The sequence below is a fragment of the Hyperolius riggenbachi genome, chromosome 5 (assembly GCF_040937935.1).
Source record: "Hyperolius riggenbachi isolate aHypRig1 chromosome 5, aHypRig1.pri, whole genome shotgun sequence".
NCBI classification, from domain to species: domain Eukaryota; kingdom Metazoa; phylum Chordata; class Amphibia; order Anura; family Hyperoliidae; genus Hyperolius; species Hyperolius riggenbachi.
In genome coordinates, this window is record NC_090650.1 from 321,164,541 (window position 1) to 321,191,783 (window position 27,243).

Consider the following 27,243-nt stretch of genomic DNA (forward strand, 5'->3'; position numbering starts at 1 on the left):
CTACCTCATAAAAGCTGAGCATGTTAGTCAAACAGGACCTGTCTTTAGTAAACCCATGTTGATGCTGAGAAATAAGATTTTCTACTATGAAGTCATGTATAGTATCTCTTAGTAACCCCTCAAATAGTTTGCATACAACTGATGTTAAGCTTACAGGTCTATAATTTCCTGGATCTGATTCTTTGCCCTTCTTAAATAATGGAAAAACGTGGGCTGTACGCCAATCCACAGGGACTCTGCCAGTTGAAAGAGAGTCACAAAAGATAAGATAAAGGGGTTTATCTATAACTGAACTTAATTCCCTTAGGACCCGAGGATGCATGCCATCCAGGCCAGGTGCCTTGTCTATTTTTAATTTATTTAGTCTTGCCTTCACTTCTCCCTGCGTTAAGTATTTAATATTACAGTTGGAAGATTGAGACTCTTCTGCATCTGTAATTTGCAACAGTGCTGTTTCCTTTGTGAAGACAGAAGCAAAGAAAGCATTTAATAACTCTGCCTTACCTTGGTCACCCTCATCCTTTAGGAGTCCTATACAGTCAATCTTTCTTGTTGATGATCCTATAAATTGTTGATTTAGAGGCAATCTTAGTAGCCACAATATCCTTGCCCGTGAAGCCATTTTTATGCAACGCAATGATGGCTGCATGCGTTTATTTGCTGGTCACCATGTTGAACAATGGAAGATCAATGATTTCAAGCATCACCCTCCTTTTAACATGTCAAGTCTGCCATTCTAACCCAATCAGCCTGACATAATGATCTCCAGCCTTGTGCTCGTCAACATTCTCACCTGAGTTAACAAGACAATTACTGAAATGATCTCAGCAGGTCCTTTAATGACAGCAATGAAATGCAGTGGAAAGGTTTTTTTGGGATTTAGTTAATTTTCATGGCAAAGAAGTACTATGCAATTCATCTGAACACTCTTCATAACATTCTGGAGTATATGCAAATTGCTGTTATAAAAACTTAAGCACCAACTTTTCTAATTTCCAATATTTTTGACAGTCTCAAAACTTTTGGCCATGACTGTAGAACTTACTCTGGATGTACTCATCACTATTTATCACATTACATCACCTGAATCCAAACTCATATTTTCTTATTTTTAATAAGCAATTAACCAATGCCAATTCCAGGAATGGGTTAGCACTTCTTCTTGTGATCCCCCTCTGTGATCATTTTGATAACTTTCTGTATACTCACCAAGCAAGTGAAAAATAAAACATTTTGGTAAAAAGTGGGAATAGTTAGAATCCTTTACTAGTTTTATGATATAAGCTTCATGGATTGAAGATAAAGAACAAAAAGTACACACAAGCCTTGAAGGAGGCATTTCCACCCATAATAGCCATCAGGCCACCCAGCACTCATAGCCTTTCTACTGTGAGCACCATGAAGGTCAACATTGATTTTTGGATGAATAAAGGTCATTAACACTAAAACGGCAGTGCAGGATACTTTTGTTCTTACTTAATGATGCATATCATATGCTGAGTTACTCTGAGCATGCAAATTAGATCAACAGTATTGGGTAAACAATATGTGTCGGTGTTATTAGAGGTTACCTATTTGGAGTGTTACTATTTCTCTTTTACTTCTGCTGTGGCTGCTAAGCTCCACAGAGATCACAGAGACAGGGAAACTGGACAGCAAAAAATCCCTTTAAACATTTCACTCCCTTTCCAAACTAAAATGTAAAAAATCCTTGACTTAGGCTATTTGTAATTAGAAACATTACCATACTGTAGGATTTTTCAAACTACTAATAAGTATGTATTGAGCACTTTACTATGATGTAAGCACTGTTAGTGGGATGCTTGATACGGTAGGCTGTTCCTTTAGGGTTAGTTCACACTGAATCCGTTGCGCTGCACAAAATTAGTGACTTTAGTAATGCGTGAATCAAACCCATGGTACCTCGTTGGCATTCATTTGTAATGTGGGCATAACATTTGTGTTGTCCGATAATGTACAGCTCACGTTATTACGATGGAAACGGATGCACTGCATAGTCAACATGCTGATGCGAATGGGCCCATAATGCACTGCAACACACATATTGTGTATGCAGCCCCTAAACTAGCTTATCTTCAGTAACAGTTTACAGGGGGGAGGGGGGAATGTGTTTTGCTTTTGTAGCTGGTGACAGCAGGCCTTGGGCAGTAAATATTACAAATCTGGCCCTGAACAATATATATGTTACGGCCAGAACCCGAAGTTTGGCCAGAACTAGAAATGGCCGGCCACTTCGGGTTCTGGCCGGCCAATGCGCGAACTGGCCGCTGCGCTGCGGCCAATGTGAGGAATGAAACAATTCCTGTAAGGTTTAATGTGATGTTGTGGCCGCAGCGCAGCGGGTAAATGTATCACACATCTTTACTTTATTCAATGGCATTAAGCCGCCCGGCTTTTTCCCTCTGCCTCTCTCTCCTCCCCCCGCCTCTCTCTCCTTCTCTTATGGGCAGCGGGCGGGGGACACGCGTGTCCAGGAGAGTCGTTCGTCGCGGCAGGAGAGCAGAGCGGGGAGGCTGCAGACATCGCTTCTGCCAGCACCCGCTCTGCAAGAACGGCAGGATTCCCCTGCCGCGACGAACGACTCCGGAGGGACACGCGTGTCCCTGGCCCGGCTGTGCCCATAAAGAGAAGGAGGAGAGAGAGGCGGGGGGAGGAGAGAGAGGCGGGGGGAAAAAGCCGGGCGGCTTAATGCCATTGAATAAAGTAAAGATGTGTGATACATTTACCCGCTGCGCTGCGGCCACAACATCACATTAAACCTTACAGGAATTGTTTCATTCCTCACATTGGCCGCAGCGCAGCGGCCAGTTCGCGCATTGGCCGGCCAGAACCCGAAGTGGCCGGCCACTTCTAGTTCTGGCCAAACTTCGGGTTCTGGCCGTAACATATATATATATTTAACCACTGCAATTTATTTTTAAATCAGCACCTCTGTGAGTATGAGGTTGATTTATGAAACATAACGCATATAAACAGCGTAGGCTAATACTAGCAAGCGCACGCTACGCACGGTCCTGTCAGTGTAGTGTGTGCACGCTACGCACGGTCCTGTCAGTGTAGTGTGTGCCCTTCACTTAAATGAGATCTTTCCTCTTGCGCACGATGTGCTGGTAGAGCGACCGTGATACTTTATTAGTGTGCCCACTACTATGTGAATTAATGCAGTAGCGGCCACACTAGTAAAGTATCGCGATCGTGCTACCGGCACATTGTGCGGCAAGGGGAAGGATCGAATGTAAGTGAAGAGCGCATGCTACACTGACAGGACCACGCCTAGCGTGCGCTCTCTAGTATTAGCCCACGCTTCTTGTGCGCAGTACATTTCATAAAAGAGCCCCTACATGACAACCACTCCATGGTGTTTGTTAAATTCCTACACAAGCACACTTCATTCTGCTTTATGAGGTAATGATTAGGTGATCACCTGAATAAAATCTTATTTAATAAGAGAGTATAAAAAAAACACTTCTGTTATCATCAATATTCTCCTCTAGCAATGAGAATTGTTGGGTGGCAAAACACCATTAGGCCTGGAACCCACTAGGAGCGCTTTGTGATTTGAAAAGCTCTTGCTAATGTAATGCTATGGATGTGATCACACTGGAGCGATGTGATTTTATAAAAATCCCCCATAGCATTGCATTAGCAATAGCGTTTTCAAATCACTAGCGCGTAGGAAAGGCTGCTAGTGGGTTTCAGCCCTTAGAAGTAAGTCTTAGGTAACTGAGAATTTAAAAATAACTATTCAACGTACCAAAACAGATGGAAAGAAAGGTTTTCAGTGAGGCAGGGAACACACTTGTCTTTCAGTTTTCTGCGCGCGTTTTTCTGCACACCAAGTGTGTTTCTATGCAGGAAAACGCGCACGTTTTTTTCACAGCAGCTAATGTAATTGATACAGAAAAATGACAAAATGTGCAGAATCAGGATGCAGAATGTCAGTTTTTTTTCTGCACGCGAGAAACACATTAAGTGTGCACTAACCCATTGATTAACATGAGTTCTCAGTTTCTCTGTGCAGAAAACGCGTACGAAAACAGTCAAGTGTGTTCCCTGCCTGAGGGAGATTAACCTGCTGAGCGGTCTGGACGAGCTCAGCTCGTCCAACACCGCCAGAGGCTGCCGCTCAGGCCCTGCTGGGCCGATTTTAACCAAATAAAAAGCAGCACACGCAGCCGGCACTTTGCCAGCAGCGTGTGCTGCCTGATCGCCGCTGCAGCGCGGCGATCCGCCGCGTGCAGCGGCGAAAGAGGGTCCCCCCCAGCCGCCCGAGCCCAGCGTAGCCGGAACAAACAGTTCCGGCCAGCGCTAAGGGCTGGATCGGAGGCGGCTGACGTCAGGACGTCGGCTGACGTCCATGACGTCACTCCGCTCGTCGCCATGGCGACGAGGGAAGCGAAACACGGAGGGCCGCTCATTGCGGCCTTCCGTGTTATCTCTTGCCGCCGGAGGCGATCGGAAGATCGCCTCCGGAGCGCCCTCTAGTGGGCTTTCATGCAGCCAACTTTCAGTTGGCTGCATGAAATAGTTTTTTTTTTTATTTAAAAAAAACCCTCCCGCAGCCACCCTGGCGATTTAATCAGAACGCCAGGGTGGTTAAAAAGCACAGGAAAAATCTCAACGGGAGTGCGATCATAGCCTCTGACTGGCCACCTCCAGCCAGCTTTCAAGGGGTTGCCGCAACTCGTTGGATTGTTGCAGAAGGACGGCACAGGCATAGAATGACTGCAGGGGTCTGCAAAAAGCCCCAGGTAAGTAAAACTATTTTTTTATTGGCTTAAAGGAAACTAGAGATCTAAAAAAACCCCAAACATTTTATACATACCTGAGGCTTCCTCCAGCCCCATGCGCACGGATCGCTCCCACACCGCCGTCCTCTGCTGCCTGCAGCTCCGGTATCGGGTCCCGTTAGTTCTGTCAGTCGCGGCCAGTCTGCGCAAGAGAAATGCACCCTCTACTTATCTCGCCGGCGGCCGCAAGGAAGTGCACTCTCTACGTATCTCTCTGGCGGCCGGCGGAGATACATAACGGGCACACTTCTCTTGCGCAGGCTGGTCGCGACTGACAGAATAAACAGGACCCGATACTGGGCTGGAGGATGCCCCGGGTATGTATAAAACTTTTTTTGGGGTCTCTGGTACACTTTATCCGTTTAAGGTTAGGTAGTGTGTGTGTATGTGAGCGTGTATGTGTGTGTGTGTGGCGGGGTGCACTTAGGTTTAACTATTTTAAGATATTGTTATTTAATACCGTTATTTTGCGATCATTTTACACTTTAATAGTATAATATTCTACCATTAGGTTTTTCTGGGCGCCCAAATTTCCGGACGCCCTTTTTGGTCGTACACCTATGTCAATACTTATAAAAGCACTTTTATAAGCAAAAATTGCTCAGAAAGCGCTAGGAAAAGGGCTTCAAAAATAGCCCTAGCGATTTATAATGTGAACAAGGCCTTCCTAAGGTATGTATTAAACTTGAAGTGAATTTTCTCACTTCAAGTTCCCTTTAAATTAAAAGTGTGATCTGCAAATAGCTAACTGAAACGCATGATAAGCCCATCCTGCATTTCTATTTGATCTGCAAAAAAAAAAAAAAAATATGTTTATGCTTTGCATATATTTAATTTACAAGAACAAACAATGCAGAGAAATAGTTACTCCAGCTGTGTACCCCATATGTTGCAATGTACAGTATTTTCTGTAGTAATTCAGAATGGCTGATGTGGCAGAAAGGCCATCTGCTTATATCTGGAGTTTCTCCTACAAATCTGTCGTAGTATAAGCTTGCAGAGTGGAATAGCATGGCGTACAAGAGACTGAAGAGTGAAGGAGTTGGCTAAGGACGCAGAACTCACAGCAGCAGCACTTGAAGGAAGTTGCAGCCCATCGCTGCAGCCAGCAGGGACACAGTACAGGGAGGAAGGATCATGTCATCACTAGTGATCCCGCCCCACTCCCACCAATAACAAGCGGTGCCTAGCTGCTCGTACAGCTGCATGTGTCCTCGTGTTCTCAGCTTCTATGGAGCCGTCCTGTATCCTAGCCTGACAGCTCCCCTCCATCCACACAGGCGCCATGGCTACGGCCACCAGCACTACAAGCAGCGGGGCCATGGCAATAGCGTGTCCCATGCAGGGTGGCCAAAGCTTGGACCACATCAGGAGGCAGCAGCAGCTCATGGACTCTCGCAGAAGACAAGCTGCCCTCTCTTTCCTCACTAACATTTCGCTGGACGGGCGCCCCCTGCAGGTCAGTGAAGGAGCGCATGATGCAGGTGCTGCTGCAGAGAGGAATGGGGAAGATTTGGAGGAGGAGAAGGAGTCGGTCCATGGTACGGGATCCGCCAGCAGCACCCCGGGACATCATGCAGCCACCCCAGTGCGCCATGCTCAGCAGTGCAGAGCTAGCTGGGCCTCCCCGGCGCTGCTCGCCTCAGCAGTGTGCATGGCGGGGGTCCTGCGGGAGGATGAGGAGCAGGAGCTGTATGTCATGCCAGGGAAGGGGCTGGCAGAGGCTGAGGATATACTGGAGAGCAGGACTCGCACGCCTGCACTTCCCATCACTCATGTGGGCGCGGGCACCAGGGGGCGCCTGAATTCCTTCACCTATGGGATCCTGCCAGCTGCTTTCAGCAGGACACCCATTGCCGTGCAGAGCTACCCCAGCGCCGACCCCGTGCCAGGGGTCTTCTGCAGTGCCATAGACTGCCAGAGGTCACGGTAAGAGGAGGGCTGCAGTGCCTGTATGTGTGCTGGGGGTGGGGGGCAGCTGGGGGGGGGGGGGGGGGGGGGGACTCTACTGTGACGTTAAAGAGGAACTTTAACCAAGACTTAAACTTCATTTAAATCGATAGCTGATACTCCCTTTCCCACAAGAAATATTTACCTTTTCTCAAACAGACCTTCTGTATGGCTGTTATTGTGGTGATACCCCTCTCACAGTGTGATGTCATGACCTTTAGCCTTCTGTGAACCCCATTGTATTGCGGGAAATACTGCCTTTTTCCAACTGCCAAGCAAGCAATATTTCCCTCTGTGCATAGAACTCTCAGTAATGAACATTAAATATAGATCACCTGGCAGAACTAAAGATGTCACCACCAGTGATACATTTCAGAATATAAATCCAGGAGAAGAAAAACATTTACAATGGGAAAACAATGACTAAATTATCTATAAATTAGTATTGTAAAAATATAAGCGTTTGTATTCATGTTATTTTCACTACAGTTCCTCTTGAAGAATTCTCAGAGATGTGATGCTGTCTTACTTTGGTCAGTTTATTTGTTCTGCAGTAACTCGATTGGGCTAGGTTTACAGTAGGCACAGAATTGGGCTATTCTCGGAGGTAGTCTAAGGTGATCCATGGCTGTTTCCTGCTATTTGGTAACAACCACTAATTATTATTGTTATTGATTTTATAAAGCGCCACAGGATTCTGTGGCGCTGCATAAAGTAAGAAACAAACATGGTGTACACAATAATACAGACAATTTTGTGCACCAAATACAGAGACTGGTGCAAAATACAGACTTGTAGCTTGATTCACAAAGCGGTGCTAACCTACTTAGCAGGTCTAAAGTCTTTAGAAGTGCTAAGTAGGTTAGCACCGGATTTCTCAATCAGATCGCGTGCAAAGTTTTTGCAAATTCCTATGTGCACGCTAAATCCCATAGGCTTTAATGGGCACTTTGCGCGGAGCGCCCTGCGCTCTGTGCAGTGCGCGCGTAAGGTTTTACGCGCATAAAGTTTTGCGTGCGAAAAGCTCGTTTAGACGTGCTAAGGGGGTTTTCACAGGCGTGCTAACAGTTAGCTCCGCTTTGTGAATCAAGCCCATGGTATTTACAATGACAAATGTAATATGATTAATATTTGTGATAAATGTATAGCAAATTTCAAGACACAAAATGGAATAACAAATTCCAAGATACAAAAGGGTGAGAGAGCCCTGCCCTTGCAAGCTTACAATCTAAAGAAATGGGGCAGGGAAGAGAGGTAGGGTAGTCATTTGAAAGAGATGGTGACCCGGTGGGCAACCCTATGGGCTCCATTCACAATAAGCAGTTTGGTAAAAGCATTTTAGACTGTAAATTACCTCCTGCGATATTTTACACTCCCCCCCCCCCCCCCAAATTCACAAAAGTTTTCCCCCATGAGGCTGAAGTAAAGTAATTTACCGAACAAACATGCCTCAATTCACTAAGCCCTGGTCGGTAAGTGTCACTTGCCAGAATTCTAGCAATCAGGCAGGGAGCTATGTGTGTGTGACTTGGAGGTTTTCCGTCCTGTGCATACTGTCATCCCTTTAGATGTGCTTCAGCCACAAGGGGGAGCTCATCTGTGTGCTATAATACAAATATGCAAATCTAAAGGGATGCAGGGATGTCCACAGAATTGTCTGGTTCTTCTGCTTTAAAACACAAAGACCCACCGACATCCCTGTCACATCTAATCAGCGTGAGAAGCAGGCTGTGTGGCTCTCCCTATTGGCTGCCTGGCTCTCCCCAAAGGCTGCCTGTCAAGTTACCGCACAGAGACAGCATGGGGAGAACCAGTTACCGGCTGCTGTGAGCTGGAGAAAAAAAACGAACACTTTTGGCTGGTAATTGAAATGTCAATCTTTGTGAATTGACATTTCCTGAGGTAATTACCACACAGGTCGGTAATTTTACCTCACTAGTCGGGAACTCTGATTTTCTGTGCAGAAATAGGTTTAGTGATTTGTAACTTTGCGAAGGTGATTGGTAAAATCAGCTGTTTTCAGCATTACCAAATGCGGTAATGCTTTGTGAATAGAGCCCATACTCTGAAATTGCACACCAGGACCCTCGGGCACGGCTACTGCCTCAGAAACTTTACTAAACTTGAAGTGTACCTGAGCTGAAGCTTGGGTATAAATTGAGATACTTAAAGAGGAGCTGTTAGGTATAAAGTCTCAGAGAAAATAAACACATATATCAGTAGCTAAAGATTGGCTGTACTTACATTACATATGCATTTCACTGTCCACGTTTGGATTTCACGGAATTTGTATATAGTATATGCAGAGAATGATGCTCCTGACAGCTCATGGCAGGCTCCATGTTTGTCTGTCAAATGTGTCGTCATGTCCTGCCTGCTTCCTGATCACAGAAAAGCTCGTACTGAATAACACAGTGTGCAGTGAATATTAATGAGCCATGTGGCTAGGAACAATAGCTGACTCCTGCAGTGTACTGTGCCCGGAGATTTATCAGTGCTACGCGCTGGACTGATTACAAGCTGCTGTAACGTCTCATTAGCAGCCGAGGGGAGGGCCCCAGAATGCTTTGCAGTATAGTATGCGGCTTGCGTCCTCTTGGGTCTAACAGCTTTGCTGATAAGCACACATCAAAGGTAAGAGAGATTTTTATCTTCACTAATGCCTTTTTGGCTTCCTTCTAAACTGTTTAACACAGGAGAATAGAGGTTTAAATTAGCTTTTGCAGCCTGACAGTTACTCTTTAAAGAGAAGGAAGCCTCATGCCTCAAGCCTATTGAGTCTACCCTCCCTGCTGTGATGTCCCACATCACTGAGCGTGGCCCTCCGGTAAATAATAGCGACAATTCATTGTCTCTAATCCTGTTAGGGCAGTGCGGCTCCTCTTTTTGCAGTATGGCCGCACAGTAGCTGCGCAAGCCCGCCTGCACATGTGCAGTGAGCTGGAATGACGGGCTCTGTGCTACTGCGCATGCACGGCCATGCTCGCATGTCTATTGCACAGCCGCGCTACAAGAAGAGGAGCTGCAAGAACCCCTTTAACCTTCCTGGCGGTAAGCCGCGCAGGAGGTTTTCTCAGGCTCTGCTGGGCCGATTTGCTTATTTTTTTTTCTTTGCAGCACCCTGATCGCCGCCGCCGCCCCGCGCTCGATCGCCGCTATCCGTCGCGCTGCACGCCCCCCCCAGACCGCTGCCTGCCCAATCAGTGCCAGGCAGCGCTGAGGGGTGGATCGGGACTCCCAATGACGTCCAATAAATCCCGTTCTTTGAACAGGATTTCCTGATCGAAGCGGGGGGATGTCGTGTAGCGAGCCCTGGGCTCGCTACATGATTTAAAAAAAAAAAAAATAAAAAATAAAAAAATGCTGCGCTGCCTCCTGGCGGAATTCATTAGACTGCCAGGAGGGTTAAAGTGGACCTGAAGATGAAAGGGAAGAAAAAGGGTTTCACTTGCCTAGGGCTTCTTCCAGCCCCCTGCAGCCATCCTGTGCCCGCACCGTTTTTAAACGATCCTCCTTTCCCCTGCTGCAGCGCACTTTCGTCCGCGCCGACTTGTAAGTCGATTTCCAATGTGCCTGAGCGGCCCTGGCCACTCGTACCCTTGTATGTACTCCTGTGGCCAGGAGCGTTCCGTGCAGTATGAGAAAATCTCTACTGTCCCTGCAAAGGGAAGACGCACACAACCAACACTGTGCAGGCGTAGTGGATGGTGACTTCCTGAATTGAAAGTAAGCTGCAGTGGGGTAAAAGGAGGATCATTTGGTAACATCTTGGGCACAGAGTGGCTGCAGGAGGCTGCCAGAAGCCCCGGGTAAGGTGAAAATCGTTTTGTTTTGTTTTGTTTCATGTCCGCTTTAAAGTAAATTTGATAGTACTTTTCCACCTACCTTGTGATACTTTACTTTTTTAATTGAAAGGTGCTAAAAAGTTACTTTAAATACAAGATGAAAAATTATCTCCTAGGAGAGAACTCAGGAGAAAAAAGTTACTTGCATACGGCCCATGTGTGTTTGCATGTGGGAAATTAATTGTGTTTTTTTTTTTGGGGGGGGGGGGGGGGGGATTCCATAGAAGCTAATGTAATTAGCTCATTGGTTCTCAGTTTTTCTATACAGTAAACGTGCACAAAAGAGTGAATGCTGCCTGTGCTTGCAGTTCTGCCAGCTATCCCGTGAGAATGAAAGTATTCAAATTACTGCAGCTTTGTCCCATTGTCCTGCCACAGGAGGATGAGCTGGTTACAATGAGTCCCATTTGCTTATATTGAACAAGGCCATCCATTCCATGCTCCACAGCAGCCAGAAGCAATATGGCTTTCTAGGTACTGCATTATGTAAGTACAGGCCAGAATTTTGGTTAAATGTATTTTTTTCCAGCAATTTCTTCAGGAAACTGTAGATAGGCAAGTGTACACCAGTGTCGTCTTTAAACTTAAAGGACAACTCAAGTGAGAAGAATATGGAGGCTGCCATGTTTATTTCCTTTTAAACAATACCAGTTGCCTGGCAGACCTGCTGATCTATTTGGCTGCAGTAGTGTCTGAATAACAGCAGAAAAACGCATGCAGCTAATCTAGTCAGGTCTCACAAAAATGTCAGAAACACCTGATCTGCTGCATGCTTGTTCAGGGGCTATGGCTAAAAGTTATTAGAGGCAGAGGATCAGCAGGATAGCCAGGCAACTGGTATTGCTTAAAAGGAAATGAATATTGCAGCCTCCATAGCCCTCTTGCTATACTTATCCTTTAAAGCAGGGCTGAAGTGCGTGAAAAACAAAACATACTCCCCTATGGAGAGGGAAAGCTTTGGATCCCCATAGAGCCTTCCTGACCCATGCTTTGTCACCTTGGCCCACCACTGTTTCCCATTCTAATTTCTCACCTTGGTGACGCCTCAGAAGGTTTCGGAAGCTCTCGTGTCCCCGGTTACATCTGTACTGGGGGTGCGTGTCCCCGGGTACATCTGTACTGGGGGTGCGTGTCCCCGGGGACATCTGTACTGGGGGTGCGTGTGCCTGGACTCGTGCTTTGGCAGTTTTGATCTGCTCATCTTCGGAAGTAGTTGGGATGTGAGTACTTCCGAAGCCTTCCAAGGAGTCCCGAAGAGGCCGAATGACTTCAAAGAAGACACAGTGGTGCACCGAGGGCTCAGAGAGATGACTGGGAAGGCTTTACGGGATCCAGAGCCTTCCCTCTCTTTTTTTTTCTTTGCTTCAGGATGGCTTTAGCATGTATATGGGTACAAAATAACTGTTTTGCTAATGTGTCATTTTTAATATTTGGAACTGGTTGACAGCCACTGTAGTGGAGTTTTCAGTCAGAACTCTGGCATAGTAACCAACAAGTACTTGCTTTGGGACATTCAATATTCTTGAGATGCTTCATGTGATTGTTTTCCAGCTTTTGGTTACCACATCGCTGACCAAACCCCAAAAACGTGTGTTAGTGCTGACATTTCTATAGATTCCTATGTGCTGGATTCATTCCTGTGTCAAGGGAGGATTTTTTTGACAAATAAACCTCTTTGTTCCCTAACCGATTGTTCCCTAATTCTAAATGTTAATGGTCTTGGTAACGGTTTTGACATCAAGTCGAGGTCTGATTTATTTAGGCCTTTCCCCACTGGCATTCACAAAAGTGCACAAGAATAATGCAAGTATATGTGTGCTGTTTCCCACAGGGCTGTGGAGTCGGAGTCGTGGAGTCGGAGTCGTGGAGTCGGGCAATTTTGGGTGCCTGGAGTCGGAGTCGGGAAAAAATGCACCGACTCCGACTCCTAATGAATTTGTAACTGTAATTAAAATAGAAAATATGATAAAATGTTCTATTTCTCAGATAATAGTCATTAAAAATAATGTATATATACAGTATATATACAGTAATAGCTGTGCTTAGTCCACAAAAATGAAATAAACCAGTCAAAATTAGTTACTTGTGCTGCTTCAATAAAGCAGTCCCCGTATTTTTAAGGTCAGATATACATATCTGATTGTGACTGTATATATGATGTGTACACAGGAATCTCTTATATATACTAAATAACATCTATGCTGTAAGAATAAAGCCTGATGTGTAGCTGTGTCACTAATAGAGATGGTCAACGAGATGGAAATAATTCTGCATTGATGCTGATTTATGCAAATGTATGCACTCCCTTTGCTGATGAAATCAAATAATGTGATATGTTATTAAAATTTGGTTTGGTGACTACAAATTAAAGGGTAACTGAAACGGATGAAAAGTAAAGTTTTATACATACCTGGGGCTTCCTCCAGCCCCCTTCAGGCTAATCAGTCCCTCGCTGTCCTCCACCACCCGGATCTTCTGCTATGAGTCCTGGTAATTCAGCCAGTCAGCGCTGTCCGGCCGCATGCCGCTCCCACAGGCAGGAACATTCTGCACCTGCGCAATAGTGCTGCACAGGTGTAGTATGCTCCTGGCGGCGGAGTGTGTGCATGCGCACTACGCCTGACTGGCTCAAGTACCTGGACTCATAGCAGAAGATCCAGGTGGTGGAGGAGGACATACAGGGACTGATTATCCTGAAGGCGGCTGGAAGAAGCCCCAGGTATGTATAAAACTTTAATTTCATCTGTCTCAGGTTTACTTTGTTACACAGTAGTACTATACTCTACATATGCACTCCCCACAGAGCTGCAGGAATCCACTGAGAATGCTGTCCACATTGAACACAGAGGTGTTGTCTGTTTACAATCTCCTCATTCCCCTGCAGAGTACCTGCACATCATTCTTACATGTACCCACACTTACATTGCCTAGGGCCTGATAGATGTTCTTTGTTCCGGTTTGTACCTTTTACAAGTACTCTTACCAAGGACTAGTTTTAGTCTAAAGGGAATAAAGATAGTAGTCTACATATCCTTCTCACTTCAGTTGTCTTGTAAAATTCCTAAGCGTTGGCAGTTAAAGGGAATGTCCAAGCAAAATAAAAAAATGAGTTTCACTTACCTGGGGCTTCTACCAGCCCCATGCAGCCATCCTGTGCCGTCGTAGTCACTCACTGCTGCTCCAGTTCCCCGCTGGCAGCTTGCCGACCTCGGAGGTCGGCGGGACGCATTGCATACATTTTTACGCATTCCCGCTAGTGCAGGAACATTAACACATACATTTTTACGCATTACTGGTTCAATGCGTAAAAATGTACGCATTGAACCAGTAACGCGTAAAAATGTATGTGTTAATGTTCCTGCACTAGCGGGAATGCGTAAAAACGTACGCAATGCGGCCCCCGACCTCCGAGGTCGGCAAGCTGCCAGCGGGGGACTGGAGCAGCAGTGAGTGACAGCGAGGGCACAGGATGGCTGCATGGGGCTGGTAGAAGCCCCAGGTAAGTGAAACTCATTTTTTATTTTGCTTGAACCTTCCCTTTAAGAGACGAATTTCATGTTACATACTTTTAATCAACAAAATTGTAATATGCAAATTAGAGGAGTCGTGGAGTCGGAGTCGGTGGAATCCTAAACTGAGGAGTCGGAGTTGGAGTTGGTGGATTTTTGGACCGACTCCACAGCCCTGGTTTCCCAAGTGTTTTTTATGGTAGACTTGCCAACTCCCATTCTATTATAGTAGAACATAAATTCTATTGCACCAGAAATGCAGTATGCAGTGTTTTTGATTCAGCACTTGTCGCTACGCACTAAGAGAAACAGCAAGGTGGGCTTTGCATAAGGCTGAATTGTGCAATTGCCGAGACCCATCTTCAAGCCAGCAACTGCCTTCCAGCTGCCATACGTTAGACAATTTTACCCTGTAGAGTCAAGCACTGTGATAAAATCTGCTATAAATTGCTAATGCAAACGTTGCCTGATCGTTTTTCACCTGAAATAGATTGTCTATCGTGCAGGACAGAACATTTTGCTCAATGAGCAGTGGGTCTGGAGTGTGCCACTCAAGGTGTTCGATTTGGCGACTACTGACATAGTGTTGGCAGCACTCTCACCTTCCCTCTGGTGCTTTACCACCCCATGTCCAGTGTCACTAGGGCCCTAGTGGCTGACCGCACTTAGCCTTCTAAACAGTGCCAGCGCACAGATCGTGCGAACTCTGGTCGCAGTCAATGCGCAGGAACCGTTAAGAATTAGCCGCAGACAACTCAGAAGGAAACCTGTGAGACACGGGTGATTACCACTTCACCCACTGGTTCAGAGTAAACTGCCACCACCGCGGTTATCATGGGACCGTGGGGCCCACTAACTGACTGACTAATCCTGCGGATAAAACGGTTAAACACACGATATTCTGTCTAGCCAACAACAAACAAACAGTAGCGTATCTTCAGAGACCCGGGATCATTTCTGTGTGTGCTGATAAGCAGGGTAGCGAAACAGTGAATGACTTGGAGGAAGTCTTTTATTCACAGCAATATAAATAATTAATATATACAGACAATTATTAAAATCAACAATTATTAAAACAGTAATAGCCAGTATGAAAAATAAAAGAAGGGAGAAAAATACTTAGTTCCTGGAAAGATGTCCTTATTGTGGGAAGAATCATAAAGTTCTTGGTTTCAAAGTCCAGAGTTCAGAGTTCAGACCAGGTGGATGCCAGCATATCCTCGAGCTGGCATCTGATGAGTGCAAGATGTTTCAGTGTGGAGGACCCTGAGTTTGGGTCCTCAGCCATTCTTATGCCCCTGCTTCAGTAGGAGGGAGTGAGGGCGGGGAGCCATACACCCCCTTCAAAGATGAGATGAGCCCTCCCCTTGTACTGGGGCTAGAAATCATATCTACCCATATATGGGCTCTATCTCACAGAACCGTACAGGTCAGGGCAGATTTATTAACATTTTCAGGTCTGTCTCGATTTACCCAGCGCCCTGATACCAGACATGAGGGGTGGGACCCCTGTGGTATCATCAGGGCATTTTCAAACTGCCTAACTGGCAGTCCTTACCTCAGAATGTTCCGAAACTTCCTCAGAACCAGCACCGGGGCTCATGCTACACTTCCCCCACCTTTGGCGAAGCTGCCATCTCAGGAACCCCAGAAATATGACAGATCTGGGAAGTTATGGATTATGCCATGAGACTGAGGTTGTGTTCTAGCTGCTAACAGCTGACTTTCCTTTGATCTTTACTAGGGAGCAAAGTGTCAAGACCTCCCGTGGATTCGTAGCCTGCTTGGCTGCACCTAGGCATCCTTTGGTTGATTAACATCTCCATGAGATCAGCTAAGTGTCACCTGGTTCCCAGAACCAAAAGGGAAATTGTGCCTTCCACAGGGAATATGTCCAAGCTAATTAACACCTTCCCCCCAGGCTGTCACTTCAGCTAAGACAGATCCCCCAGCTGTTCCTAGGCAGAGGAATACTACACATCAAATCTTGGTTCTATTGATCTGAAGCGCAATCGATGCAGGAATCGAGTGCGATCGTTCTTTTCTTCACGGGCGGTTCCAGGACGCGCCTGCGTCCCCGCAATCGTCCGTGACATCCAGTGTTTTACTTCACGCAGTGGGTCTCCTCCTCCAGGAGTCTTTTCCTTAAACAAAGCTGAAGTTCAAACACTAGAGGCTCCAGTGCTTGAACTACAGTTTGTGTTACATGACCAAGAGGAGGACACCCACAGCATGAAGTAACAGTGGACACGGGAGGACACAAGCCAGAGGCACTGGTGAGTGCTCTGCTGCCGGGAGGAGCACAGATGGAAGGGCGGGGAGGGAGACCTGGGTGACCTAGCAGGCAGTGGTGGCTCCACAGTTTATTAAATCGATTTTATGCTGAAATCAATTGGAAATCTGTAGACAGTGTGTGGACATCCAGAAGATCCCTGTCTGATCAATTTCGATGAGAGAGGGATCTATTTGATAGCCTGAGCCTAAAGCTGAATACCCACCACAAGACCAGGGAAGATGGATCGTGGGATACGCAGCGATGAAAGATGCGACAAACGATTGTTCCCCAATCCATCTTCATCAATTATGTACCATGGGAACAAATGACGGGCGTGAATCTGACTTTGAGTGGTTGTGGTAATTAGAGTGTAGGGTCAACGAGTTGTTGAAAACAAACCATTAGCCCATGAAATCTGCTGTCATTGAACATTGTTTAATGAACTTTCATTAAATGTTACATATCGCGCAAATTGTTGTTCGTAGTGAACAATTTGATGCAAAAATCTTCTGGTGGTTATTAGCTTTTACAGCTTTAGTGTTTCCCAACCCTGTCCTCAAGGCCCACCAACAGTGCATGTTTTGTGGAAATCTCCACAGAGGTATTTGATCAGCTCTGCTGAGACACTAATTACCCCACCTGTGCATGTTTGTGTTTTTCAGCAAACTTGTACTGTTGGTGGGCCTTGAGGACACGGTTGGAACTATGCTTTAGAGGACTACAGGAAGCAGCAGCAATCATGTGACCACCACTATTTACATAAACCCATAGCAGTTCAACCCGCAGACCCTTGGTATTGGCCAATAAGGGTAGTTGGGCCATGCTCAAGCTAATTTTTTTTTTTTTTTTTTTTTTTTTAGTGATTGACTGGACCCCCTGTATATGTCCATAGACAATAAATTAAGGCTGGTCCTTTCTTAATTTTTAAAAACTTTATTGATGCAGTCAGCCAACTTTTCAAGACTTGTGCATCCCCTTCTTCAGGGCAAATAAGTGTCATAAGCATCAAAAGGAATCTCACATGGCACTTCCTGCTGCAGCAGCCACTGAACCAGACACAATGCTTTTTGGCAAGAGCTGTATGGAATTTCTTTTGATGCTTATGATGGTCTTGTGTGCCCTGACGAAGGGACCTGCGAGTCTCAAAATGTCGGCTGACTGCATCAATAAAGTTCTTGAAAATCAAGGTATTGCCAGCCTTACTATATTTGTTTATTCATTATTTACATCAAGGGAAAAATATCATCCAACTAAAACGAGAACATTTGTGTAACCTTTATTGTTGTCTGAGTGCCCACCAATGACTATCCTCTATATCTGTCCTCTGACAGCGTCCCCAAGTGCAAGAAGTGAAGGGTATATTTTAAACAGGAAAACTGATGAGAGGAAATACCAGAAATAATTTCTACCCCTTTCTCACACAAAACTGAGGTAAAAGCTTTTGGCTTCTTGTAGTGCAAAGTACTCATTAGACCAGACTGTTGAACTTGGGCCAGATGAAAGATTAGTCTCAACTAAAGCAGTTCATGAGAATGCTGGGAGGGAATAGTCAATTTACAATCAAACTTTCTACTACAGTTGGCAGTGATGAGTGAAACCTGCTCATTAACTTCTCATGGGTGGGTAGAAGTTAGGACAGCAGATCACTCAACACAGCTATGGATTAATTGGATCATGTTCTAGAAGCTTTGATTTGTAAATCCCAGCTTTTGCCTCACGTGTTGATGTAATTTTAGTGTTCAGAAGACACTTTTTCTGCTAACTATATAGTAACCAGCACAGCAGATTGCCATCACGCCAGCTCACATAAATGTCCCTCTAGTGCACTCTGGCTGGAAGGGAATATAAGACCAGCCAGCTAAAAACAGATTAAACTACAGGTAGTCCCTGACTTACGAACTGCCCGATAATGTGAAATTTGATTCTGTGGAAACGAGTAAAAATCTTATTTTGAAGACAAAAACAAAAGACCTTTGTAGTTTTTGAGAAAAAGGATTTTAAAGAAAATCTGTAGCAAAAAACACAGCTGGGGAGGGGGGCTTCCCGCCCTCTTCAACCTCTGGGATCCAGCACTGGCAGCCCCCCGGACACCGAGATGTTTTTGAGTTGGAGATGACAGGAGCTGGTTAGGGAGTGAATGTGAGGCATAAAAGAGGGTGGAGATGAGTATTACCCCTAAGCACTGTGCTTTGGCAACTGAAGTTATAGGCGTGCTATTAGCATTGTTATATCAGGCAGAAAGGTTAACAGAAACGGTGGAAAGATGATTCGTTCTGTTTTACTCATATTACGTTAAGAAGCTAGAGGTCATGAAAGAGGATATCCTAGACAAGTAGTCAGGAACACGAGTGAGTAGGGACAAAGGAGGTGGAGAGGAAAACTGGTCCGCGTAAAAGACTGTGAAAGACCTTCCAGAGGCATACATGGCTGCTGAGCGCAGAGGGCTTTTAGGTGCAGGGTGAGCTGAATTACGACTCACCCTGCTCCCCCTCTTAGTCGTAGCAACTCGGAGGAGTAATTTGGGATCTGGCAATCGACGGATCCCCGAATTACCGATGAGCTGGGCACAGACTATAGCATTACTGGCCCAGGGCTGCCATCAGAAATTTTGGGGCCCCTCCCACATCATCAGGCCTGGGCCCCCCTGGTTGCTGTGCCTGCCCACTAGCCACCCCACCCATGTGTCCGTGCGCGAAGCGCGCTGCGGCGAAAAAAATGTGCACGGCTCCGACACTGAAGAAAAAATGCACAGCATGATGCAGCAAAAAGTGGGCGTGATCATGACATGTTGTGGGTGGAGCCAAATACTAGCAAAATACAGTTAGGCCCGGTTAACAAATGAGATGGGGACTTGTAGGTTCGTTTTTATCCGTTCTCTTTTGTCCCCCTCTTTTCTTTCTGTGCCTCTTTTGTGCTTCTTCTGTCCCCCTCTGTCTCACCTCAGTTTGTGCCTCCTTTGTGTGACCTCGTGTTCCCGTCTCATCTCTTTTCTCCCTGTGCCTCTTTTGTCCGCCTCTGTTCCCCCTGTGCCTTTTTTATCCCCCTGTGTTACCTCTTGTCCCCTTCTGTCTCAGCTCATCCCCCTGCCCTAGCCAAGTATAGGTGCCCCCAGTATAGGTAGTCAGGTATAGGTTCCCCCAGTATAGGTAGCCAGGTATAGGTTCCCCCAGCATTAGTAGCCAGATATAGGTGGTGCCCCAGTATAGGTAGCCTGGTGTAGATGGCCCCAGTATAGGTAGCCTGGTATAGCTGGAGTCCCAGTATAAGCCAGCAAGATACAGGTGCCCCAGTATAGGTATTCAACTATAGGTGGTGCCCCGGTATAAGTAGCCTGGTATAGGTGGTGCACCAGTACAGGTTAGCCAGGTTCAGGTGCCCCCAGTATAGGTAGCAAGCTATAGGCGCCCCAGTATAAGTAGCCAGGTATAGGTGGTGCCCCAGTATAGGTAGCCAGGTATAGGTGGTGTCCCAGTATAGGTAGCTAGGTATAGGTGGTGGCCCAGTATAGGTAGCTGTAGCAAGATATAGGTGGTGCCCCAGTATAGAAAGTCCGCTGTAGCAGGCTCATTCATCTGCTCCCAATGTTCAAGCACTGATGTCACTTTTCTCTCAGTGCTGGTTAGTGAGCCACAGGCATGCAGCCAGCACATGAAGCCCTTCCAGCGCTTTGAGGGGGGGGGGGACAGGGCCCCCAGAAGCTTTGGGCCCCTCACTGCAGTGTCCGTTATCACAGCCCCCCCCTCCCTCCGATGGCTGCCCTGTTTACTGCTATAGTTGCGCCAAGCAGCGACAGGTGCCAAAAATCCCTGCTTTGCTTCCAGAGAGCTAGGAAAATAGAGAGGGTGAGGCCCTTTATGCCTACAGATGAAAGTGTCAGTAGGAGTAACGTGTGGTCGATAATATCAAATGCTGAAGACGAAGCATGACTATGGAATGATGGCCTTTGAATTTAGCTGTAAGAAGATCATTGCATGGTTAGAGCAAAGCCAGACTGGAACTGATCAAGCAGGGAGTTAGCATATAAATAATGGCTTAATTCAACGTGTATACGGTGTTTAAGGAATCTGGATGCAAATGGGAGAAGTGACACAGGGAGGTAGGTAGTAAAAAATCTGACAGTCTTTGTACTAGTCCATCTTCTTATGGGGGATTCTAAGGCCCCGTTCACACTGCACGCGTTTCCAGCCGCGTTTTGGAAATGCGTGCAGGTGGCCGACACGCACGACATCAGACATTGCATAGAGTGCAATGTCTGATGTTCACACTGCATGCGTTCCGGACCTGTGCGGTCCGGGAACGCATGCTGCATGCATTTTTTGTAAAAACGCATGGCTGTCCCATTCACTTTTCAGTGATGGGATCAGCCACGCAACGCACACAAACGCGTATGGCGTGCGTTCGTATGCGTTGCGGTCCGCACGCGTTCCGCACGCATGGCCATCCGCGTTTGTGATGTGAACGGGGCCTTAGGGTTTTCTTTATTTTCAATAGCACTTCCTCAGTAGTGGTAGCTCAGTCTAGGTGCCTGAATAGTGGTATGGAAGTAGGGAGACTGGCCAACATCTCAGTTTTGTGATCTTGTTAAAGGAAGTGACAGGGGTATGGAGGCTCCCATAGTTTAAAGAATACCAGTTCCCTTGCATACCGCTGATCTTTCATGCATCAGTGGTGTCTGAATCACTCACCTGAAACAAGGATGCAGCAAATCCAGTCATACTTCAGTTAGAGGCAGAGGTTCAGCAGGGCGGCCAGGCAATGTGCATTGTTTAAAAGGAAATACATATGGCAGCCTCTATATTTCACTCACTTCAGGTTCTCTTTAAGAATGAAGGAAATACTGAGAATTCCCTGCTCGTTTTCTCACTGCTTTGTTTAAAGGCTGGAAAGCGGAATGCTCCGTTCAGTGACAGGAGGAGGATACGAATGATGTTCAGTTCACTCATTGACAATCAATGCTCTCTTCCGGCTCTTATGAGAAGTGCTATTGACTGCCTGCAGATGTTTGTGTAGTTCACACACAGCACTTTTAGCTGTCTTTCTTTTCTCAATTAGCAGTATTGTGTATTGGTGCCAGTATGACAGTGGCATGGATGTTTGCTGCTCCATTTGGCAAAGGGCTTGCTTGAAAGTGTGGCGTCTGTAAAATACCATCTAGTTAGGGTCTCAACACATAGTACACGTTCCCCTTTGGGTACTTTGAGTTTGGTCCGGGGATACTTGAACTTATTCTAGTCTATTACCGTGAGTTTGGGGATTAAAACAATATTAATCGTGTCTAAATATGCTGAAATAAGTATATTTAGTTTGTTAAAAACATAATGTTTCAAAATCATTTAAATACAAATACAGGTAGTGCCCGACTTACAAACACCCAACTTACGAACGACCCGCTGATACAAAAAATGTGAAATTTGATTCTTTCCAAAAGGAACCTGTCATTTTTGAGATTCCTATTTTTTTTAAAAAAAATATATGAATTTTTTTTTTTTTTTTTTAAACCTGTGAAATTGAATTTTTCTGCCTTACATTGAGGACACAGGGGAACAGAGGTAGCACAGTGGGGAGCAGAGGGGGACACTGAGGGGACAGAGGAGATACTAGAGGAATGGGAGGGGGGTGTTATAAAGGGAAGTACAGGGGACAAAGATGGCAGTGTTTCGACTTATGGACAGATTCAGGTTGAGAATGAACCTACAGTCCCTACTAGGCCTGAACGATTTTAGGAAAAGATTGAATTGCATGATTTCTGTGAGAAATTGCGATTTCAATTTGATTCACGATTTTCAATACACAACGATGGATCAGCACACTGATGGTAAGTATAAGTTTCCCCAGTATAGGTAGCCACATATAGGTGCCCCCAGGATAGTTTAGCCAACTATAGGTGCCCTAGGAAGGTTAGCTAGCTATAGGTGCCGCAGTACAGGTTAGCCAGTATGGGTGCAGCAGTATAGGTTAGCAAGTATGGGTGCTGCAGTATAGGTTAGCAAGTATGGGTGCCGCACTACAGGTTAGCCAGTGGTAGGCCACTGGTAAACGATTTCAGGAAAAAAATTAATCAAGCGATTTCCGTCCGAAATTGCGATTTCGATTCACGATTTCCTTCAAATCAAGCTTTGTTTCCCCTTTGTGCCTGTTTGTTCCCCCGCTGTCCCCCTGTCTCTCTTTGTGCCCTCTTTGCCTCTTTAGACCTCCTCTGGGTCTCTCTCTTACCCCCTTTCTGTCTCTGTGCCTCCTCTGGTTCTCTCTGTGCCCCCTCTGTGTCTCCTGTGTCTCTGTACCCACTACCCACTCTGTGTGTCTCTCTGTGCCTCCTTTGTCCCCCAAGCTGCATCAGTTCTGGACATAGCTTCCAACACAAGTCCAGCGATGCCCGTCTAACCACTTTTCTTTCTGCACGCTCTAATGCACGGAATACTTCCTGTATGTCATGTGACATACAGGACAGACCCACAGTTTTGCCAAGCACAAGAGACGGCGATAGTGGACGGACAGCGTTGGACTTGTGCAAAAGGTATGTCCAACGCTGCGAGCTGCAATCGCAGGGACTTTGGGGAAGTTTGAAGCTGCTTCTTTAAACTTCCCCCATGTGGAAATGATGTAATCACGATAATCGCCGCTTTGACGATTCCGAAATTGTGATCTTGGTGATCGCGTTTTCGGCTTAAATTCGATTTATCTTTCAGGCCTAGCCAGTGGATAGGTGCCGCAGTATGGGTTAGCCAGTGGATAGGTGCCGTAGTGCAGGTTAGCCAGTGTATAGGTGCTGCAGTACAGGTTAGCCAGTGTATAGGTGCCATAGTACAGGTTAGCCATCCAAATCCCCCTTCCCTTCGTGCATATAGGCAGATCCCCCTTGTGCATATAGGCAGATCCCCCTCGTGTATATAGGTAGATCCCCCTCATGTATATAGGTAGATCCCCCTCGTGTATGTATATAGGTAGATCCCCCTCGTGTATGTATATAGGCAGATCCCCCCTCGTGTATGTATGTATGTATATAGGCAGATCCCCCTTGTGAATATAGGCAGGCCTCCTCGTGTATATAGGCAGATCCCCTTCGTGTATATAAGCACATCCCCCTCGTGTATATAAGCACATCCCCCTCGTGTATATAAGCACATCCCCCTCGTGTATATAAGCACATCCCCCTCGTGTATATAAGCACATCCCCCTCGTGTATAGAAGCACATCCCCGTCGTGTATATAAGCACATCCCCCTCGTATATAGGCAGATCCCCTTCGTGTATGTAGGCACATCCCCTTCGTGTATATAAGCACATCCCCCTCGTGTATATAAGCACATCCCCCTCGTGTATATAAGCACATCCCCCTCGTGTATATAAGCACATCCCCCTCGTGTATATAAGCACATCCCCCTCGTGTATATAAGCACATCCCCCTCGTGTATATAAGCACATCCCCCTCGTGTATATAAGCACATCCCCCTCGTGTATATAAGCACATCCCCCTCATGTATATAGGCACATCCCCCTTGTCGCCTCTAGCCGCTGTTACATACTTTGCTCCTGGCCTTACCCTCCGCTCCCGGCCCCCCTACTCCGGTAAAGTTTTTCAATTCCAATCGGCCGCATTGCATAGCCGCAGGGGGAGCTGCGGCGAAGAGCGGACGAGTGCTTGCATAGTAACGCGGGGCCTGTACCAGGAAGTGTGACATCACTTCCTTGGCGGCCAGCGTTACTAGGCAACACTCGCCGCCTCTTCCCCGTGGCTCACCCCACGGCTATGCAATGCGGCCAATTGGAATTGAAAAACTTTACCGGAGGGGTAGGCCATGAGCAAAGTATGTAACAATGATTGACTAAGGGCCGGCCGGTCAGCTGACATTCTAGCGCCGATACTGCCACGCTAAGTATAGAGCCGATCTATTCGGCGTCCTCTGGACTGAGGGAGTCTACTGCATCCCGTGCCCGCACTAGGACCCTTATGTGCGCAGTACCCATACAGCCAACACAACAGCGGAGGACAATGCATTGAACAGCGAAGCCCAGCGGTGGTGAGAGCCCGCTGGGGCACACGTTGGTGTTTTACTCTAAGCCTGTATGGCTAGTCTGTATATACCTTGAAGCTGAACTGTTGTCCTGACAAGCAATGGTGCGAAAGCGAATGTAGATACTTCGCTATGGAGGCATTGTGAGTCCTGGTTGTTGAGACAGCGGATAGTCTACATAGTAGTGATCTTTGGAGACTATGCATAGGTCCCTCCTTTTGAGCAAGCATACAGCGGCAGCAGTGCAGTGTTGTGGCAGTTTATTCACATTGAAGCTGGTCATTGACATTTCTTGATTCCTCTATTAGTGGTGAATCATTCAGTGAACTGAACTCTGTGGTTAGTTGGAGTGTGGAGAATTCACAGAGTTTAAGATTAAGTTCTGAAAAATGTATGACCTGATTATATGTGTGATTTAGCATGGATGGTCAGCTGACAAGATAGGCATACACGGACGTGTATTTTAGGGGGGGATAAAGGATTTTTCTATGCAACTGCAATTTAGTTCTGTCTAATACTTTTTTATACTGTAAGCAGACGCTTCCCTTAGTCGATCATTTTTTTCAGATAACGGTGTAAGGGAAACAGCTCCCCTGTATAGGGTTACAGACTTTGCAATACTTCTAGCACTCCCTAATCCACAATTTTTTGCAAAGTATGTAACAGCGGCGGCAAAAAACGCAGCTTTGATGATCAGAAGATCGTCTTGGGCATGATCATGATTCTCGGTTTAAAACCGAAAATCGTTCAACCCTAGTCCCTACCATTAACTGGAGACTACCAGTGATTAGTATGCCTAACTAATGTATGTAGGTACTTAAGGTGTTATTCAGAATAAGGGGTACTCCTCACAATAAGGGGTAGATGCTCTAGTACAGTGTTCCCCAACCATGTCCTCAAGGCCCACCAGCAGGAGTATGAGAGGATTTGCCGCCGGGAGACTTGTGCGCAGGATACAGCCGGTATATGGCTTATCCTGCTGCTGTGCAAGTTCCCGGAAACATTAATTCCTATTCCCCCTCTAGGTCGACGTGGATGGTGGGGAATGATGTAATTCGGCTTCCGGCTATTGCTGGAGGCGAATTGCAGGGTTTTAAAAGCAACTTCAGCTCAGTCTTCTGACGGCGCTCAAGTTACTCACTGGGTGCCGTTATAGCCGTAATTCCTATTACAGTCTAAGGTGGCGCTGGCTGTGCCCAAGTCTCCTGCGCTGGATTGCGAGTGTTCACACCAACAGTGCATGTTTTGTAGAAATCCACAGAGGTAGTTAATAAGCTCTGCTGAGACTATAATTACCTCACCTGTGCACGTTTGTACTTTTCCACAAAACATGCACTGTTGGTGGGCCTAGAGCATTGATCTGCAAACTTGGCTCTCCAGCTGTTAAGGAACTACAAGTCCCACAATGCATTTGTCTTTATGAATCATGACTGTGGCTGTCAGACTCCTGTAATGAATTATGGGACTTGTAGTTCCTTAAAGCGGAATATAACCCTGCATTTCAACTTTGCTCTAAAACATTATTTACAGTATATTATATGCAACCAGCATTTTTTTTTTACTAGACCAGCATTGGAAGGGTTACACAGAGCTTTAAAGCTCCTGGAGATTTCTGCAGACGCATCCGAAGCTGACATAGATACATTTTGTTTACATAAATGTATCTAAGTGTTGAATGTGACTCACTCTCTCTGACTGAGAAGGAGCTGGAGGACAGCCAAAGAGTGTGTAACATTTCTCAATAGATACATTTAACTAAATAGAATGTAACAATCTGAACTTCTGCATATCTCTCCACGGAACTTTAAACCTCTGTGTTTAACACTTCCAATGCTGGTCTAGTAAAAATAAAAATGCTTTTTGCATATAATATGCTGTAAATAATGTTTTAGAGCAAAGTTGAAATGCAGGGTTATATTCCGCTTTAACAGCTGGAGAGCCAAGTTTGCAGATCACTGGCCTAGAGGATAGGGTGGGGGAATTTTGCTCTGGTAGACTAAACACTATGTAGAATTGGTAATAGATACTTGATCATTGCAAAAATAGGTTTTCTCACTAAATTTACACGAAGACCAATTAAAATGCATACCTTTTTTGGTACTTATCCGTTAGCCGGGCGCATCCGGCAGGTGGCGCTAATTACTATTCCCCCTCCAGGCCGACATGGATAGTAGGGAAAGAGGTAACTCTGGTGGAGTTTTGTCGCCACCTAGAGGATGCGCCCGGCTAACGGATAAGTACCCCTTTTTTTTTTTTTTTTTTTTTTCTGGAATCCTTTAATGCTGCAAATGTTTCAGAGTTGTGCAGTAGGGATGGTCAGTGAGACAAATCATTTAAGATGATGCAGGACTATGCAAACTTTGCATGCAAATGTATTCAGCTTGAAATTGGACCAATCAAATTTTACCTCCGCAGGATTTGATTGGTTCATTTTTAAGTTGCATAAATGTGCATACAACATTTGCAAAATGCTGCAATAACTCCTAAATTATTTGCATCTCATTGACCATCCCTATTGTGCAGGACTTGGGAAAGGTATTTGACCAAAATGTAGTATCTTTTTCTATGTAACGTTTTCTATGTTACTTTTCTAATAAAACAAGGGTCACTACCCCTTTATCTAAGGGTGAATCTAAGTTATCAACTTGCTGTAGAGGTCTCCCAACCTTACAAGAACAAAGCTTTCAGACTTGACTGCTGATAAATTAATACATCAAATCAGGGCCTAACTTAAACGTACAAATCTTGCCAGCAAAATTAGCATGTGGCACGCTAAAGAAACCGCTTTTTCATTTTCAAAGAAAATGTAAAACTTAAAAACCAAATAAATACAGTTATGATT

General features: G+C 45.8%; 1 protein-coding gene across 2 annotated transcripts in view; it reads left to right on the forward strand.

Annotated features, from left to right (window-relative positions):
- The first annotated feature begins 5,976 nt into the window (after positions 1–5,976).
- Positions 5,977–27,243, forward strand: part of CABLES1 (Cdk5 and Abl enzyme substrate 1) — a 152,131-nt gene continuing 130,864 nt past the window's right edge. For both annotated transcript variants that reach the window (XM_068237255.1, XM_068237257.1), the window contains exon 1: positions 5,977–6,740. In XM_068237255.1, the coding sequence (XP_068093356.1) occupies positions 6,097–6,740 (644 nt within the window). In that variant the 5' untranslated portion in view covers positions 5,977–6,096. The remainder of the gene's footprint in view (positions 6,741–27,243) is intronic.